The 20,438-nt window shown below is 40.9% G+C and overlaps 2 protein-coding genes across 2 annotated transcripts in view; both read left to right on the forward strand.

The window, feature by feature from the left end:
• Positions 1-2,554, forward strand: part of slc35e3 (solute carrier family 35 member E3) — a 9,188-nt gene extending 6,634 nt beyond the window's left edge. Inside the window, exons 7-8 of the mRNA XM_079653188.1 lie at positions 1,563-1,647; positions 1,767-2,554. Of these exons, the coding sequence (XP_079509314.1) occupies positions 1,563-1,647; positions 1,767-1,868 (187 nt within the window). The 3' untranslated portion in view covers positions 1,869-2,554. The remainder of the gene's footprint in view (positions 1-1,562; positions 1,648-1,766) is intronic.
• A 1,310-nt stretch (positions 2,555-3,864) lies between these two features.
• Positions 3,865-20,438, forward strand: part of upf2 (UPF2 regulator of nonsense mediated mRNA decay) — a 32,818-nt gene continuing 16,244 nt past the window's right edge. The window contains exons 1-10 of the mRNA XM_079655699.1: positions 3,865-3,992; positions 7,201-7,569; positions 10,018-10,797; positions 11,254-11,414; positions 12,726-12,908; positions 14,101-14,259; positions 17,246-17,349; positions 17,534-17,619; positions 18,193-18,301; positions 20,328-20,433. Coding sequence (XP_079511825.1) covers positions 3,928-3,992; positions 7,201-7,569; positions 10,018-10,797; positions 11,254-11,414; positions 12,726-12,908; positions 14,101-14,259; positions 17,246-17,349; positions 17,534-17,619; positions 18,193-18,301; positions 20,328-20,433 — 2,122 coding nt within the window. The 5' untranslated portion in view covers positions 3,865-3,927. The remainder of the gene's footprint in view (positions 3,993-7,200; positions 7,570-10,017; positions 10,798-11,253; positions 11,415-12,725; positions 12,909-14,100; positions 14,260-17,245; positions 17,350-17,533; positions 17,620-18,192; positions 18,302-20,327; positions 20,434-20,438) is intronic.

Raw genomic sequence — 20,438 nt, forward strand, 5'->3', positions numbered from 1 at the left:
TTTTCTATCTATAATTGAATCCAGAACCTTTTTTAGGGGTCTTTGTTCAGGGGGATTTGAGGGGTTCTTGGGGGAGTTTCTGTCTCTCCAAGGTTTAATGGCTTTTTCAAAATGTTTAGGGACCTTTTCAGGGGTGTGAGGGATTCAAGGGTTTTTAAGGGCTTTCTGGAGAGCCTACTGGTTTGAGAACTTTTGGAGATTATTTCCGGTGTTTTGAGTTTTTTTTTGTTGGTTTTCTCAAGAAAGTATCTGGGACGGGTACATCTAAGGGGTTTTGAGGGTGACTTGAGGTCTTTGTGGTTAAATTACATTCCATGTCACTTGTTAGACGCTTTTATCCAAAGACTTCCATACTCAATACTGTGGACAATCCCCACAGGAGCAATTTGGGGTGAAGTGTCTCAGGGACACAACGACATGCTGACTGCAGTGGGGTTTGAACCTGTGACCCCCTGATCCAATCACCAACGCACAATGCACTGCACCACATGCCTCCCGTTAGCATTCTGGTTTCTTTTATAGGTTTTCATTACTTCTCGAGAAGATTTTTGGTTTTCTTGAGAAGTTCTTAGCTCTTCTTTCTGGGGGAATACAGGGGTTTGAGGGTTTCTTGGTGGGGTGTCTGGTCACTTTAGCCGCTTTCACACCAAGTACTTTGCCCTACTTAGTTCCCAGCACTTAGTTCCCAGCACTTAGTACCCCCATGGAACTAAAGAGCAGATCGCGTTCACACCGGAATAAGTCCCTGAGGGAGGATTAGGCAAATGAAGCCACTGACGTCACTTCTTCTTCTTCTGCTTTGCGTTTACTGGCAGGCCGCAAACAACTTCACGGCGTATACTGCCACCCGAAGTCCCCGGCCGGAAGACCCCGGAGTTGGGGACTGGCTTCAGTAGAAGCTGCTGGGACTCCCAGCAGCTTCTACTGAAGCCTTCAGAGTAAATCGCCAGAACGCCGACACCTCCTCATCTCCACCGCTCCCATGTTTGTTTGTTTTTGCCATAAGTTAGTCTCTCTCCGTTGGTGCGCGGGGCTAATGCTAATAATGCTAATGCTAATAATGCTAATGCCAGCAAATAAAATGGCGGCTTCACAAAACTTTTCAGAGTTTTACGGGGCGTGGTTTGCAATCCGCCCAGCCAATCAGAAATTGGAACTTTTTTCTCCCCAGGAAAGTACCACCTCTCTAGTATGGACTAACAATGGGGGGAAAGTTCTCATGAACTAAGTTCTCTTTTTGGTGTGAACGCAAAATTCCAGGAACTAAAGGGGAAAAGTACTCCGGTGTGAAAGAGCCTCTTGAGGGTTTTCTTTAGGGGCTTTTGTAAGGTTTCTTAGTTCTTGGGGGGTCATCTGGTCTTCTAAGGGAGTTATGGTGGATTTGTGAGGATATGTATAATCTTACTTAAGGGGTTTCTTCAGTTCTGTAGAAGATCTTTTATCTTAATGTGTATGTTTCTGGGAGAGTTCATGAAGTCTTGAACGTCTTCTGGAAATGATTCTAGATATTAAACTTTATTTGATCTGTTTTTGTGTTGTTGCTTTCCTGACTTTAATTGCAGCTACAACATGTTTGGACATTTCAAATTCTGCATCACTCTGGTTGGAGGATACTTGATCTTCCATGACCCGATATCAATCAACCAGGTGAGTCTTACTCTGCTGCCCTAAGGATTCAAACCAACAACCTCTGTCTCCCTTCCCATAACAATGTCCTCTGAATATCTTTCTCTTCTTCTCCTTCTGTCCCTCGTTCCCTCCCTCAGGCGTTGGGGATCCTCTGCACTCTGGCTGGTATTTTGTCTTACACTCACTTCAAGCTGACCGAACAGGAGGAGGGGAAGAGTCGCCTCACTCAAAGACCATAGGCTGACGCACCTGTCAATCATCTGCACGGACTCCTGCCATTGGCCAACGCCTGCAGAGAACTCTTTATATATATATATATATATATATATAAAAAAAATATTTTTCTAGAAGAGTGAAGATTTTCATCGCTGTTCACCGTCATTTCACGTGGATTTTTGATCAACAAAACTAATTTTTTAAAGGGAAACTGGATGCTGGGAATAGAAAGCGTTCTTGACTTAATGAGACTTTAAAATGACAAAGCACATAAATGAACATTTTTCAAACTGACTTTAATTCGAAACCACAGTTTTTGTCATGCAATCAATTATTGTATTTAGACAATAGTCCAATTACTTTCAAGCTGTTCCTGTATATTATTCATCAATCAATCAGTATTTTCTACGCTTTTGAGCCAAATAACAAATAACGCCACCGATCAAAAGCTAATAAATAATAAGTTTAACGGTTTCACAGTATTTTAGTGACTATCCTGCTCTTAGTCTCCTTCAGTGTTATTTTAATTTATGTTTTCCTAATTTGTTCACATGTTTGTATCAGTTCTTCCTACAGGAAGTGATGAGGATTTCCATCATTCCCACCTAGCTGTGATTTCTACTTCAGATTACAAAACGTTAACAATTGTCATTTCACTTCACCGTGTTGAACATGCTCGGCCTGCTGAATAAAAACTGATGTAATGACAGTTCTTTAAAATCGTTTTTTTTGTTAAAAACAATGCATCGTTTTACATCAAATTAAACGGGAAAGCACTGAAATAATCAAAAATAATGCAATATGGACTCTTGTGGTTTTGTGTTAATACTTAATGTGCAAAAAAATCACAAACGAAGGCCGTTTTAGCATGTTCAATTTACAAAAAAAACAACCCTAACCCTCTGAAATCAAGGGATATGGAGTTGCAGAAAATGTAAAAATCAAGGAAAGCTGGGTCTTGCCTTAGGTTTAACTGTAAGAGAAACAAGTCAGTAAACCTGCTGTAGGTGCTCGTTGTACAAAATGTAAACACGGCTTCATATATTACAACCACACCTAAATGTTCCTGTGAACAGCTCTTCTGTTTAGATTTCCTGTAGCTCTGAGCTGAGCCTTCAGTAATGTCAATAACTCTACAACAGCACCCCTTGTTCACACACACACACACACACACACACACACACACACACACACACACACACACACACACACACACACACACACACACACAGAGCTGCTGTTCAGATGAATGAATGTGATGTAAAATACCTGTAATCTCCTGGGAAGGAACATTTTGGCGATGCAGTAAAACATTCTCACACTGTTTTGTTTTTCTATGAAGGTCCAGTTTAGTTTACTCTGCTTTTAATGTAATTTAATTCCATGTAAGGTTGTGTTTTCTTTACATTACAAGGTAGCATCGAGACTACAATGCACAGGGACAATGGGAGTTCAAAAGCACGGTTTTACATTAAGTGTGTTTCCTGCTTGAGTTATTGATCCGTCAATATCTTTCAAAATAAACCGAACTATGGAAAGCCCTCTGTAACGCTAGACTTATCAATATAGACTGCAGAGAACACATTAAAGCATTTATTTAAAGGCCTTTATCTTGTAATTCCAAAGACATCTTAACATCTTTATATATCAAGTGTCGATTGATCTCTTTATAGGTCCACACTTTAACAGACGTGTACTTTTATTTTTTAAATTACTCCCGCGAGTTCCGTACATTAATTAACTGAAAAAACTAAAACTAAATTGCAGTCGCTTTTCCATTGACTGGCTTAAGAAAGAACAACAATTGAAACGAAGGTACACGGACTAAGTGGAAACATAACTGAATACATGATTTTAAAGAAACTGTCAACCATTGCTTTGCACACCAATGAGTAGCTGTCTTAAAAACTGCCTGTCCATATGACACAATTGTACCAAAATAAAAATACAATACCCCTGGGAAAAGAAACAAAGCAATAACATTAAATATAAAATATGAATGTGTCCATACACGACACAAATATAATTTTAAAGTAAGTAAATATCTGGATATTTTCAGTAAGGCGTTATTTTGGATGCATCATGAGAGGGTCCTTCACACGGAAACCAGCGCTAATGACCGATGTTTGTTTTGCTACAATTAGCAGGTAAATCTTTCTCTGTTACTAAGATATTTACACGAAAATAACAACACTTAAGCATATATTTATATTGTATATGTTCTTACATTTACATTTCAAGGATTGAACATTCACCAACTGTCAGTTTCAAGCTGGCAAAACCTTTGTTTACATCGTGCGTTCAAGTGGCTAACGGTGCTAGCCTTGATAATGCTAACTCTGTTTTTATTATTTTTATAATCATTTCTGTACACATTTATAACGTTACAATAGCTTTAAAATACCACGAATAAATCTGTGTTATGAATGACTCAAATAAAACTCAGCTGGTTTCGATATTATGACCATTAAAGAGAGTTAACATTGTCATGCTAACCAAGAAGCTAGGCTATGTGGCTAACGAGCGGCGTCAGTTTGTGTCAGGTGTTCAGCCGTTGGAGAATTATATTGTATGTTACTTTTTATTTAATGTTAGTCATAGCGTGTGTTTTGGTTTATTGTTTCGATTAAGTAGCCTGTATTTTAAGAAGTATTTCGATTATATAACTGAATGCACTTATGCAACACTGTTAAAGCAGGGCTGTCAACATTTGAGTTCAGCTTGGAGTGAGATTTTTTTTTTGGTGATCCGAAAAAAGAAACGTTCATGTGTACAGTGTTACACATGTATTGAACATGTACAAACTACGGTTTCCCATTAAAGTACCGGGCACTCCAGTGGAATACACAGTGTACCCGCGACTCTTATAATGAAGGCTTGATAATAAGCTCACAGCATATAAAATGGCATATAGGTGTAAGCAGAGGTAACCTTAAGAGTTATTTTACAAGTGTGTGTGTGGGGGGGGGGGTCCTCACCTCCGGGTGGTCCTGGAGCATGCTCCCCCAGGAAGATTTTTTTTTTTAAATATTGAAGTTAAATGCATCAACCTGGTGCACTTTGAGAGCAAAATGAATTTAAGGACACAGCTCTCAACACCCATATGAAACAGAACTGTACACAGATTTTCTTTTTCTTTATGGATATTTTACAAATCGCTCACCTTTTAAACTTTATTCTTCTTTTACTGTCATAGTATTTCATAACTGTTTTTAACTTATTCTCATAAATGGTGACCAAAACGTTTGAGAACCACTGAGATAACTAGACTAAAGTTAACTATCTAAACAGAGTCCCTTACCTCACTGAGCTGTAGTTATCTCTCTCAGTCTGACAGGAGAGAGCTCTCCCTCTCATTGTTTTAGAAACAGCTTCTAATATCCGTTAGCGCAGCTAGCTAACCAGATGCTAACAACAACAATGCAAATTGTGAGTTTGGTAGAAATATACTGTATAATAGTAAAGTTATTTAAGATGATGCCATATTTATTGAAGATTTACATTATAAATATTCCCAACAATTATTCAAAAGCATATTCTTCAAAACTCTCTGCTGTAGTATGACACAGAGGAGACTATTGATGTGTGTGGTGAGTTTGGTAGTAATAAGCTGTATGATAGTGATTGAATATTATTGTATTCTCTTTTTTGGGAGTTGCACTTTGCAGACGGTCCTTGAGCACTCGTTTCTTCTCCGGCTGCAGATAGAGACCAATGTAACGTGATTGTAGTTCGTTTTCAACCTCACCATGGTACTTGGGAGACGTCATTTGTGTCTGAATAACGTTTTGTTCATGAGTTATTGATCCGTGAAATCAGAATCTCCAAATATCGTTCCAACTTTACTGAAGCCAGAAGACCGTCTCATTTCGTAGACCGCTCGGTTTGCTGTTCCTTCACTTTATTTTTATATTTATATACATTTATTTTGGAAAAAAACTTAGCGTGAGAAAAGGCAAGTGTGGCCTGAGTGTGTGAGATATGGGTTAATTGCGTGACTCACGCTCAATGCGTGAGTGTTGGCAGCCCTGGTTAAAGTACAACACTACAAGTCAAAGTCCTGCATTCAATCCAAAATAGGTAAAAGGATGAATTAGAAACATGAACTTTCTTTGCAGTAAAATGTCCTCTGTTAGTGTTTTATCCATAATGCATGAAGTATCTGGGCTTATATCACTGCTGTAAATGTTAATGTTAATGTGTATGGTGCATTTTAATGTTTATTTTTGCTAATTCTACCTCCTTTTATATATTTAAATATACAACGCATTTTCCAGGTGATTCAACAGGCTTTTTTGAAACGTTATCTAGCTTAAAAATTATTTGAATTTACACACGATCTAAAAGAACAACAGTGGTTTTCACCGAACAGGAAGCGGATGAAACATTATAATCTAAACAAAAAGTGTGCTAAAAAGTACAATATGTATCTATCATTTGTAGTGGAGTAGAAAGTTAACAGTTAGATGAAATAGAAATACTTAAAGGTCCCATGTCATGCTTTTCTGGTTATCACCCGTCCCCTTGTGTGTTATGAAGGTTGTTCTGCATGTAAACGGTCTGCAGAGTCACAAACCCTCAAAGTACACCCTGTAGGGAGTAAAACTCTAACACAGAGAAGACCTGTCTATGCTGCCCCAGAACGCCTCGTTGGGGATTTCTCTTTTTCCATTGTTTGCTTCCTGGGTGACGTAACCATACCCAGGTCCAAATGGACCAATCAACGGAGCTCCTTACACACATACACTCAGCCTTATCTTTTCTCAGCAGACAGCGATCAAGCTCCCACTGTCCGCTCCTCAAAGCAGCGAGCCCCTCAACGTCCCCCCAACACGGCACCCAGACCCCACGCAGCATTCTCATCTGTTTGTCATTACTTGTGTCATTTTCTGGTTGCTAACAAACATCATTGTAACACATAATCACTGATGTTCCGCTGTAACGGTGGAGGACTCATCAGAGCAGAGTGGGCGAGCTGACCAATCAGAGCACACTGGGCTCATAGGGAGGGGGGGGGCAGGAGCTCTAACAAGCCGTTTAGGACAGAGAGTGAATACACATACTATACAGAGATGCTGTTTGAGAAACCAATGTGAGTTTTGGAAAATTGAACAATATAAATCTATTCTCGTAGACCTCAACAATGGAACTATGATCAGTAGAAATGGCCGTGACATGGGACCTTTAAATAAAGTACTTCAAATGTGTACGACTTTAGTTTATGTCAACAAGGGGCTTGACAGTGACATTTCTGGAAACCACATCAATGTAGATTAGAAAACAGCTGGCCGGAACAGTTTCTAAAATTCTTAAAAAGCATTAATAAACAACCTTTCTCTTATTGTCTTTCCTCAGTATGCCTGCTGAACGCAAACGCTCATTAAACATGGATGAAAAAGATGTTTGCACCTTCAGCACCAAGGACAAGGAGAAGGAGCGAGACGGCGAGAGGAGACCATCGTCCGCCCGGGACAAAGGGAAAGACGAGGCCAAAATGAGCGGGAAAAAAGACAGCAGCAAGGAGGAGAAGAGGAAGCGCCTCGAGGAGGAAAAGAAGAAGAGGGAAGAAAAGGATCGTAAAAAGAAAGAGGAGGAAAAAGTGAAAGCGGAGGAGGAGCAGAAGAAGAAAGAGGAAGAGGAGAAAAAGCTGCAGGAGGAGCAGGAGAAGCAACTTCAGGAGGAGGAAGCCAGGAAGCAGCGAGAGGAGGAGGCAGCTCTCCTGAAGTAAGTGGGGCTTTTGGAAAGACACATTTTAATGCTGTTATCCTGTATCGCCCAATTGATGCTATTTCTACGCCCAAATGTACACTTCAGAACTCTCATGTATTATTTTACATGGTGCACATTTTTCCAAATATACACGGGGGGTCCGCGGGGTCTTAAAAAGTATTAAAAGTTGATAAATCAATTTAGCGAAAATCAAGGCTATTAAAAAGCATGAAACGGTATTTTCCAAAGTGTAATAATATGAAAAATGACAGATAATTATGTTCAAGAAAATATCAGAAAATTACATGAAAACCATCAGAAATGTAGAAGTTTTTCATGAAACCATGTTTTTGCTGATTAGTTGCTTTAGTTGTGTACAGTTTGATTGCTAGCTGTCTTGAAAGAGGAAACAATTAATAACGACCGCATGTTTTGTCGTGGAAATCTGGCCAAAAGTCACGAGGAAGTCGAGATGGAACAGTCACGGCAAGGTGGTGGAAAAGTCTTTGGATATCTGGTCTAAAAAAGTCAAGAAAAAGGGAAGTCATGGAAATTTGGGAAAGCAGTCGAAGGAAGGTCATGAATATCTGACCTAAAATACGGAAAGAAAGTCATGGTGTCCGCGGGGTCTTAAAAAGTATTAAAAGTTGATAAATCAATTTAGCGAAAATTAGCGGGCATTTTCCAAGTTGTTACATTTTGTATCTTGTTTTCAATAAGTATATAAATGGTCCAAAGAGGTTGTGTTCTACAGTCTGCCTGAATGTAATCACTGCGTAGGTGTGTAGTGTGATTCTGTGTAGTTTATTTATGGCATCCCGTTGGATTTCAAGTCATCTGAACAGGACATCGCACGCTCACTGCTTGATAGCGCGGAGGTCCGTTTACGCCGGTTGCTAAACAACATCGTTATGGGGAAATGCAAGTTAGCGTCCAAATGGTTGGAAGATAAGGAGGAAGGACAATCAATACTGTATATAGTCAATGTGAGGTAAAGTGTGTCGCCAAGGTAACCGGTTAGAACTCCAAGTGGAGATGAGGTCTTAAAATGTATGGAAAGGGTCTGAAAAGGTTTTACATTTGACTTCCTGCCTATACCTTGATACACCAAAATGTACAAAAAGCAAACAAACTATAGCCCATAGCTTACTCTCATCATATACATTACTAAAAATTCAAATTGTGAAATTGTCCCATTTTTGTACCAACAAGGAGGCATGTGGCGCAGTGGATTGTGCGAATGTGTTGGGATCAGGGGGTCACAGGTTCAAACCCCACTGCAGTCAGCATGTCGTTGTGTCCCTGAGACACTTCACCCCAAATTGCTCCTGTGGGGATTGTCCACAGTATTGAGTATGGAAGTCGCTTTGGATAAAAGCGTCTAACAAGTATCATGTGATGTAACAAATGTCCCTTCAGGAAGGAACACCCAGTGCAAGTCTCTTTTCCTGTTGTCTTCATCCTGCATCACTCTCATTTTCGCTTAAAGTCAACTTTAATGTCAATCTTTCAGTTTGTGTGTACAGACCGAGAGATCGAAATACCGTTTCCCACAATCCCGAATACAAAAGGAAATATATATAAGAATATGTATATACCTATATTTACACAATCAAAGACACATTTATATTATCCACACGTTAAGACCTAAATAAAAGCACAACAATCAACATGTGACCTGCTCCATCGAAATCAGTCGCATTGACCCGAAGAGTTGTATACACTGTTGGAAAGAGGAGAGTCCTAGCTTTCTAATGATATCAGGATTGTTGTTGTTCTCCAAATATTAAGCGAAATATGTCACATTATATAATGACTGTCACCGAGTCAGCATTTTGAGAAAAAGGCCTTCAAAGTGTCCTCCTCTCTGGAATCCATCGATCTGATTGGTTATTAGCAAATGATCAAAATACTATGGAGGGAGTGTGTGTGTGTGTGTGTGTGTGTGTGTGTGTGTGTGTGTGTGTGTGTGTGTGTGTGTGTGTGTGTGTGTGTGTGTGTGTGTGTGTGTGTGTGTGTGTGTGTGTGTGTGTGTGTGTGTGTGTGTGTGTGTGTGTGTGTGTGTGTGTGTGTGTGTGTGTGTGTGTGTGTGTGTGTGTGTGTGTGTGTGTGTGTGTGTGTGTGTGTGTGTGTGTGTGTGTGTGTGTGTGTGTGTGTGTGTGGTGTTTGAAAACCCTCATGTTGTTAAGTTACTCCGTTCTCCGCTTGTAATTATGCCGTCACAAGTTTCAAACATGTATTTATTGTGTGATTTTGGAAATAAAAGTTTCATATTCTGAAAGCCAAGACTTTGTTTAGTTAAAATCAAACAAAACACCCGAACCCCAAAAAACTATGACTTCCGACTGATTCCGAGTAGCGGGTCACGTATTTACAAAATAACAGTCACTTCAATATCTTTGAGAATGTGCATGAGTGTAAGACTGTCCATAGCAGCGTAAACAAATAAATACATTTCTGCAGGGAGAAGGAGGAGAGCCATCAGCTGCACCAGGAGGCCTGGGAGCGCCATCACTGCAGGAAGGAACTCCGCGTGAAGAACCAAAACGCCCAGGAGGGTCGCCCCGAGGAGGCTTTCTTCAGCCGCCTGGACTCCAGCCTGAAGAAGAACACGGCCTTCGTGAAGAAGCTGCGAACGCTCACCGAACAGCAGCGCGACTCGCTCTCCAACGACTTCGGCTCCCTGAACCTCAGCAAGTACATCGGCGAGGCGGTGAGCTCCGTGGTGGAGGCCAAGCTGAAGATCTCCGACGTGGGCTGCTCCGTCCACCTCTGCTCACTCTTCCACCAGCGCTACACCGAGTTCGCTCCGCTGCTCTTACAGGCGTGGAAGAAGCACTTTGAGGCCAGGAAGGAGGAGAAGGCGCCCAACGTGAGCAAGCTGCGAACAGACCTGCGCTTCATCGCCGAGCTCACCATCGTCGGGCTGTTCACGGACAAGGAGGGGCTCTCTCTGATCTACGAGCAGCTGAAGAGCATCATCGGGACGGATCGCGACACGCACACTCATGTGTCGGTGGTCATCAGCTTCTGTAAGCACTGCGGGGACGATATCGCCGGGCTGCTGCCCCGAAAAGTGAAAGCGGCCACCGAGAAGTTCGCTCTGAGCTTCCCTCCGAGCGAGATCATCGGCACGGAGAAGCAGCAGACCTTCCAGAACCTGCTGAGGGAATACTTCACCTCGCTCACCAAACACCTGAAGAAGGACCACCGCGAGCTGCAGAACACCGAGAGGCAGAACAGGTGCATTTTAAAGCTTTTGAATATTGCACCATAGCAGTGTTTACTTCATGCAATGATAAAAATAACTATCTATATTCTACAACTACTTTTAAATGTTCAAATTTCACCGGCCACATCACCATTGTTTTTTGGGATGGTGTCAGATGTACCAGCCTTGTGCATATTTTACTAGCCGGTAAATGATGCTAATGCTTTGCCCTTTTTGGGAATACTCAGAGTCGTATACTTACTCAGATCAAACTTAACAATAACAGCATGACTTAGGAGAAAGAAACCAGGTGATATTTTGGCTAGAATAGGTCAAACTAAACTAAACTAGTTAATTTAAGCATTTTCTTTACGTAACTTAAGACAGGATGACTAAATATTATAAAACCTAGCAAGGACATTTGACACACATGGCTCAATAAAAGAATTCATGATAAAAATGACCCCTCCTCTTCCCGCCCTCTTCAGGCGTATCCTACACTCCAAAGGGGAGCTGAGTGAGGACCGACACAAACAATACGAAGAGTTTGCGACTTCCTACCAGAAGCTGCTGGCCAACACTCAGTCTCTGGCCGACCTGCTGGATGAAAACATGCCCGACCTTCCTCAGGACAAGACGGTGCAGGAGGGTGCGTGGCCTTTCTTTACCACAGTTCATCTGAGTTCACACAAAGTCTTGAAAATGTGAAAAATGGTTGTTTTAAATATTATGATTTCAAGGAATTTCGGAATATCTTTGAATTTAAATATCATCCAGGGTTCCTGTAGATCCTTGAAAAAAGTCTTAAGAGTAGGGATGGGTATCGTTAAGGTTTTAACGGTACTACTTCTTTTATCGATACCGCTTATTGATCCGGTCTTTTAACGGTACTCTTATTGAAAGAAATAAGGGAAACTAACTAACTAAACAAATTGTGAACAAAACTAACCTGGCTTTTTATTTAAATTAAATACATAATATTTCACATCAAAAGAAACAACAATGTTTTCGCAAATCGTATTAATTATAAATTCTTCCTGCGTATTAGAAACGAAGTTGGCGAGACTAAAACTGCAATATAATGTTTGTGTAGCAATAATACATATGACATATATGTTTTAAATGTCTCCAGTACCGATAAAAAGACCGATAACGTCGGAGCTTAACGGGCTTCAGCCCCGGGGCCCGTTTAATACCGGGGCTCGGTACCCGTCCCAAGTTAAAAGGCATTGAATCCATTTGGATTTACTTCTTTAGGTATAAACTATTGGAAGTTAATTCTGTAAACTTCTTAATTTGCGATAGTTCTCAAAGCAACTTAGATATTTTGGGTTTAGATGGGTAGTGTACGTACCCTGTTTTGTTGTCAAACAGTGACTCCTGTGAGGTAAACATTAGGGCTGTACCCGAATATTTGTTCGTTGGAGTACTATTCGGGTTTCAATTTCGTTATTCGGATATTCGTTTTTTGTTTTTTTTCAAATTGAATTTATTGAAATCTCCAATATCAACGTAAGAGCTTGTTCGGGGGGTGCTAACACTTAACCATAAACGTTATCGTTTACTTTCTCCGTCTTTATATGTAGATATTACTTTTCTCCGTTAATCTCCGTCACGTTGTTTCCATAGCAACAACAACTTCCTGTCAACAGCGCTACCTCTCCTTCAAAATAAAAACATGTCCATATAGACATATACAACTGCAACGAAAGTAACAAACACAATGCGATATCCTTTTCAATTTCAAAGAACACAAATTGGGTTACATTAACAAATAACTATAAAACAACAATACTGTAGAATAACAAAATGAATGCCATGAATAAACCAAAATACACGTGTTGAAGCGGTTTGCTGCTGATTACTACCGAATATCCGGAGCCCGAAAAATGGTATTCGGGACAGCCCGAGTAAACATGCATGAATCTCATGTTTATTTGTCTCCTCTTTACTCTCTCAGAGAACGGCCCTGGGATCGACATCTTCACCCCCGGGAAGCCCGGAGAGTACGACCTGGAAGGCGGGATCTGGGAAGACGAAGACGCTCGTAACTTCTACGAGAACCTGGTGGACCTGAAGGCCTTCGTGCCCGCCATCCTCTTCAAGGACAACGACAAGGGCAAAGACAAGGATGAAGGCAAAGGTACGTTTGATGATGATCACAACGATGTGTCCCCTCTTCTTCATGTCTCTTCTACATCAACATGTGTCCCCTCTTCTTCATGTCTCTTCTACATCACCATGTGTCCCCTCTTCTTCATGTCTCTTCTACATCAACATGTGTCCCCTCTTCTTCATGTCTCTTCTACATCAACATGTGTCCCCTCTTCTCCATGTCTCTTCTACATCAACATGTGTCCCCTCTTCTTCCTGTCTCTTCTACATCAACATGTGTCCCCTCTTCTTCATGTCTCCTCTACATCAACATGTGTCCCCTCTTCTTCATGTCTCTTCTACATCAACATGTGTCCCCTCTTCTCCATGTCTCTTCTACATCAACATGTGTCCCCTCTTCTTCATGTCTCTTCTACATCAACATGTGTCCCCTCTTCTTCCTGTCTCTTCTACATCAACATGTGTCCCCTCTTCTTCATGTCTCCTCTACATCAACATGTGTCCCCTCTTCTTCATGTCTCTTCTACATCAACATGTGTCCCCTCTTCTCCATGTCTCTTCTACATCAACATGTGTCCCCTCTTCTTCCTGTCTCTTCTACATCAACATGTGTCCCCTCTTCTTCATGTCTCCTCTACATCAACATGTGTCCCCTCTTCTTCATGTCTCTTCTACATCAACATGTGTCCCCTCTTCTCCATGTCTCTTCTACATCAACATGTGTCCCCTCTTCTCCATGTCTCTTCTACATCAACATGTGTCCCCTCTGTGGAAAGAGACTCTGAAAGTTTCAGGAACAAAGATTCTCTCTCTTTTTGATCCATTTCTATAAAAACCTGTCTGAAAATGAGCTGATCAGATTTTGGCCCCTTTATGATGTCATAACGATGGTTTGTCTTGTGTAACCATTAGCCAATCAGCAACCAAGGTACCCCCCCCCCCCTTATCACCTGAATCTCCTCTAGAGCTCCATTGAGTTCTTTTTAACCAAATGTCTCTCAGAGGGGCGTGGGGAGGGGCTCCTTATTTTCATCTAAAGCTACAGACAGAGAATCAGCACTTTGGAAACAGGGCTGAAACAGAGGGGATTATGGGTAATGCTGCAATGATGTGTTTGGTGTTTCAGCCAATCAGAGACAGGCTCTGTATATATCTGAAAGCTGTGATATATTGATGGAATAGAGTATAATAGGGGACCTTTTTAATGTTGTTTTGTTCAGACGGGAAAGACGGGAAGGAGGGGAAGGAGGCAGCGAGCACCACGGAGGAACTGGAGCTGGAGCTCGAGGCTCTGGACATCGCAGACGAACCTCTGGAGCTGGAGGGACCCGACGAGGCGGAGAGTGAAGAGCTGGCCAAGAAACTGCTGGACGAGCAAGGTAAATGTTAGAAGAATCTCCCTGGTCACCGGCTTGAGCTTCAGTCTCAGGATCCATGTATCTGTGATCCTCTCCAGAATGGAAGGAGTCATCACATACAGAGCATCAACTAGTTCCTGAACAGTGTCCTTCACATGCTGATATCCAAGAGAGGGAGTTACCCAGTCACAAGATGGAGGAATAGAAAGCAGTATTCAATGTTTACTTCAGATTAGCTCCACGTCAGAAATGATCATGCTTGTCATATGTCTCTCTCCATAGAGGCTGAATCATCATGTTAATCACATAGCTATCATATGCCTCAAACAGTCCTGATGCTCTTCTAGGTAATCACACATCCTGTCATGTTCACAGCTACAGTTGATACCTTTGTTATCATGTTGCTCTCATGTTGGAAGAGGACATTCAGTATTTTCCAAACAATGAGAGAAAGGAAGAAGTATTCTTCTAGTTGCTAATAAAATGTCTTAAATCAAACTTTCAACTGTTTAAAAAAATGCAAAGTTAAGGAAATGAAGATTCAGTGATTTATCCTTTTCTGACATTGCACTTTAAAAATCTCAAAACATTTGTAACTTTTTTTTTTAAACACTTAAAGCAGGGGTGTCAAACTCAATTTCATCGTGGGCCACATTAGCATTATGGTTGCACTCAAAGGGCCGGTTGTAACTATATAAATATACATATATAAATACATAATATACAGGACTGTCTCAGAAAATTAGAATATTGTGATAAAGTTCTTTATTTTCTGTAATGCAATTAAAAAAACAAAAATGTCATACATTCTGGATTCATTACAAATCAACTGAAATATTGCAAGCCTTTTATTATTTTAATATTGCTGATTATGGCATACAGCTTAAGAAAACTCAAATATCCTATCTCTAAATATTAGAATATCATGAAAAAGTATACTAGTAGGGTGTTCAACGAATCACTTGAATCGTCTAATTAACTCGAAACACCTGCAAGGGTTTCCTGAGCCTTGAAAAACACTCAGCTTGGTTCAGTAAACTAAATCACAAGTATGGGGAAGACTGCTGATCTGACTGCTGTCCAGAGGACCGTCATTGACACCCTCCATCAGGAGGGTAAGACACAAAAAGACATTTCTCAAAGAGCAAGCTGTTCACAGAGTGCAGTTTCAAAGCACATCCACAAAAAGTCTGTTGGAAGGGGGAAATGTGGCAGGAAACGCTGCACAACCAAGAGAGATGACCGCAGCCTTAACAGCATTGTGAAGAAGAGTCACTTCCAGAATTTGGGGGAGCTTCAAAGACAGTGGACTGAAGCTGGAGTCCAGGTATCAAAAGTCACTGTTCACAGACGTGTCCGGGAAATGGGCTACAATAGCCGTATTCCCATGGTCAAGCCACTTCTGAACTCAAGACAACGGAAGAGGCGTCTGACTTGGGCTAAGGAAAAGAAGCACTGGACAGTTGCACAGTGGTCCAAAGTCCTCTTTTCAGACGAAAGCAAGTTTTGTATTTCATTTGGAAGTCAAGGCGCCAGAGTCTGGAGAAAGGCTGGAGAGGAGCAAAATCCAAGTTGCTTGAAATCCAGTGTGAAGTTCCCACAGTCAGCGATGGTTTGGGGAGCCATGTCAGCTGCTGGTGTTGGTCCACTGTGTTTCATCAAGCCCAGAGTAAATGCAGCTGTGTACCAAGAGATTTTAGAGCACTACATGCTTCCGTCTGCTGAAAAGCTCTATGGAGATGAGGAATTCATTTTCCAGCATGATCTGGCACCTGCCCACAGTGCCAAAACCACCAGTAACTGGTGTACTGACCATGGCATTACTGTCCTCGATTGGCCTGCAAATTCCCCTGACCTGAACCCCATAGAGAATATGTGGGGTATTGTGAAGAAGAAGCTGAAAGACACCAGACCCAACAATGCTAATGAGCTAAAGGCCGCTATTGAAGCATCCTGGGCATCCATAACACCTCAGCAATGCCACAGGCTGATTGCCTCCATGCCACGCCGCATTGATGCAGTAATCCGTGCAAAAGGATTCCCAACCAAGTACTGAGTGCATGAATGGACATTTTCAAATGTTTGATTGTGTTTTGCTGTTATAAATCTTTTTTTTTTACTTGGTCTGAGGAACTATTCTAATTTTTTGAGATAGGATTTTTGAGTTTTCTTAAGCTGTATGCCATAATCAGCAATATTAAAATAATAAAAGGCTTGCAATATTTCAGTTGATTTGTAATGAATCCAGAATGTATGACATTTTTGTTTTTTTTAATTGCATTACAGAAAATAAAGAACTTTATCACAATATTCTAATTTGCTGAGACAGTCCTGTATATTAAATAGTGCATTATATTATATCATTGCCTCTGAATTGGATTATTATCGGATAGGGTAATAACTTATTAACTAACTCGGTCTGAAAGCAGAAGTCTAGGGCAAATAATTGCAAGTCTCTTCAATGGGCATGTTACAAAATGAGATGCATTGTGGGACATGTAGTTTATGGGCAACCTGCTTCTGTAAAATAAGATGGACTGAATTCAGTAGCAGCAACAGGGTGAGATCGAAAAACAGGACAGATTCACCCAGATTAATAAAATTAAGGATAAATCAAAGAAAAAAATAATTATAAAATAAGAAATTAATTGAAATGAACATATATAGATATACTGTAAAGTAGCATGTAAGCGTATTATATTCTTTGCAAGCTCTTGCGGGGCCACATAAAATGAAGTGGCGGGCCGGATTTGTCCCCCGGGCCTTGAGTTTCACCGGTCAACCTAGTGCAAGCAGCGTTGTTCGGGGAAGCAATGCCTATAATATTTGCTTATTTGATGATCGTATATCAATAATTTCTTAACGGGGGAGAGAGTAGATTTAAAAACAAACCAAAAATCATAGTTTAATTCTTACATGTATTTTACTCTGACATTTTAGGTCATTCTAAACGTCTTTTTTGCCGATGTGAATGTTATTTTAAAGTGTGTATTGTGTGTGTGTGTAGAACAAGAAGATGAAGAGGCCAACACGGGGTCTCACCTGAAGCTGATTGTTGACGCCTTCATCCAGCAGCTGCCCAACTGTGTCAACAGAGACCTCATAGACAAGGTGATCTATACGGAAATACAACTAGAGTGCTTGACATTTTAAACGTTGTGGCTGTATGCCGTCCTGCTTGCTTTGGGTTTGATTACCTGACATAGGCATCTTTCACCTGAGAGACACATGTAGTTACAAATGAGTAATGGCAGGATGAGGATTGAGTTTCTGAGCTCTGTGTTGACTCCTGCAGGCGGCCATGGATTTCTGCATGAACATGAACACCAAATCCAACCGGAGGAAACTGGTCAGAGCGCTTTTCACCGTCCCCAGGCAGAGGTAAGATCTTTGTTCATCTACAACCACCTCATAGAAGCAGCCCTTAGCAAAGAGAGTCATAGGCCCAATCACAAACCACGCCCCCTACACCCTACCCCTACACCCTACCCCTACACCCTACCCGACACACTACATAGCAAGTGAAAGCAAACCTAGAAAATACATCTTAAACGTATCGACGTTTCTTTTCAAGCTAGGATTTGTTTATAGCTGGGGGTTTATCGATCTCAACATATCCGATAAAAGGGTTCTCAAAGGGATAGTGTTGAACAGAAATGTGCAAAATATGTGGGTCTGTTCATGGATTTAATAATAATAATAATACATTTTATATTATTCATGACACCCAAGGACACCGTACAATTTGTTAAAGGAGAAGACAAGTGGACACACATGATAGAGAAAAGGTATTCAGGGGAAACAGATGGTCGGGAGCTCTACAGTGAGTAGGCTGATCTGATTGGCTTTAAGGAGAATACAGAACACAGTACCTCCACACAACACCAGGGGGCGATATCATCATAGTTTCTGGTCTGAATATCTTCACATCACTGCTTCCTCCTCCTCCTGCAGGTTGGACCTCCTTCCCTTCTACTCTCGCCTGGTGGCCACCCTCCATCCCTGCATGTCGGACGTGGGTGAGGATCTGTGCTCCATGCTGAAGGGAGACTTCAGGTTCCACGTACGTCCTCTTATATACTAATATTACTAGGGCTGTCAGTCGATTCAAATATTTAATCGCGATTAATGGCATGATGTCCATAGTTAATGTCGCAAATTAATGAATTCACATTTTGTATCTGTTCTAAATTCTCCTTAGAGGAATATGTTTCAAGTTTTGAATACTCTTATCTAGGGGCGCAACAACTAATTCAGTCGTTGGTGACGTCATCACGTGTGTTTTACGCGCCGTTAATCTCCAACGTTATTGGTCTTTTTAGCGGTACTGGAGACATTTAAAAAATATGTGTCATGTGTTATTGCTACACAAACATTATATCGCAGTCTTAGTGTCGCCAACTCGTTTCTAACTTGCAAAAAGACAAACAAATGCGTCTATGATGTATTTTCGATCAGACGAGATCTCTCCCCCGTCTGTGTGCGAGGGGGCGGGGCAGTTTACACACACAGCTGCTACATGCAGCAACACACTGCGGAGATGGCGGAGAGAACGCGCTCCGAGGTGTGGTTAAACTTTACCCGTCTCGATGCTCGTTACCCAAAGTGCAATAAGAGTTTAGCATGTAAGGGCGGTAACACGAGCAATTTGTCTAAACATTTATCAAAGTGCTCCACATCCAGACGGAGGAATGCACCGGGTTCCACTGTCTTTCTAGCAGCTCTGTAGCCCCATCCACGAGTAACGTTTCCACGTCAGGTGTTATGTATGCTAGCAGCAACACACGGAGTTAACTACATTATACAAACATGGGTTAATGATTAGAGGTAACTGAGTTAGTTATTTAGTTAAAGTTTCAGCTATTCTGTTTACAGTTCTGTCATCAGATTATTTAAAACGATTGGTTAAAACATCGTTGTTTCTTTTGATGTGAAATGTTATTTATTTTATTTAAATAAAAAGCAATGTTAGTTTTGTTCACTATTTGTTTAGTTAATTTAATAATATATGTATTTTTGAATCAAGTATTCATCTTTATTGTCTTCATTGTTAGTTTCCACATTCCTAAAACAACCTCAAGCTAAATCTAAAAGTTGATGGCTAAATCAGAGCGTTTGAGAAATTGGGCAAGGCAGACAGTAATAGTCCAAATAGTCGATTAATCGTTTCATTAATCGATTATCAAATGAGTCGTTTGTTGCAGCCCTACTCTTATCAACATATGAGTGGACAAATATACTTTATGCAAATATTTGTTTATCATTTGATCAATGACACATATTCTCCTGAATATTCTCAACACAACAACCTTTCTCTCTCTCTTTCTCTCTCTATCTCTCTCTCTCTCTTTCTCTCTCTATCTCTCTCTCTCTTCTCCTCTCTCTCTCTCTCTCTCTCTCTCTCTCTCTCTCTGCACTGAGCCAGTTGCTCAAACAGACAAGCCTGTTTACAGTTGTCGGTGAAATGCCGCTCCTCTGTCTTCATAACAGTCAAAGCATGAAAAACACCTTTTTTTTGTATCCATATCTCTCGCTAGAATCTCCCACCATCCAACTAACAACAACAACAACAACAACAACAACGTCAAGCCTTTGGGCTCTGAAACTACGGGGCGGGCCCTTGACCTTTTTTAACTCAGGGCTCACTTAAGAATCTAAAAAATGTTTATAATACATAACATTAGAAGAAAGAGTGGATTTTTTCTCACTGAACAAGTGAAACTGAAAAACATCAAAAGCACTCATTTCTTTTTTCAGCTGATTAATTCCTCATCTTTAACACACTGTAAAACACCTTTTCAGTATTGCTTTGTGAAGATTAACGTGTTCAAAATGTAATTTAAAAACTGATTCAAGGATTGTTTTGTTTATCACCTCCTATCGGAGTATTTGACCACTGCACAAGGGAATATTCGTATTCTTTTGATTACCAGTAACAGCTCATACAAATATGTAATGTACTGGGAGAAATGTATATTGAGCAGAACTAAGTTATTTTGATTCGGCCCCCCAAACACAGCTCGGGTTTCTGATGTGGCCCCTTGAGTTACAAAGTGTATCTTTCTGACATCTTGCTGTTTGTGTCGTAGATGCGTAAGAAGGACCAGATCAACATCGAGACCAAAAATAAAACGGTCAGATTTATCGGAGAACTGGCCAAGTTCAAGATGTTCCCAAAGACTGACACGCTTCACTGTCTC

Source organism: Notothenia rossii (assembly GCF_949606895.1).
Source record: "Notothenia rossii genome assembly, chromosome: 10".
Lineage (NCBI taxonomy): Eukaryota > Metazoa > Chordata > Actinopteri > Perciformes > Nototheniidae > Notothenia > Notothenia rossii.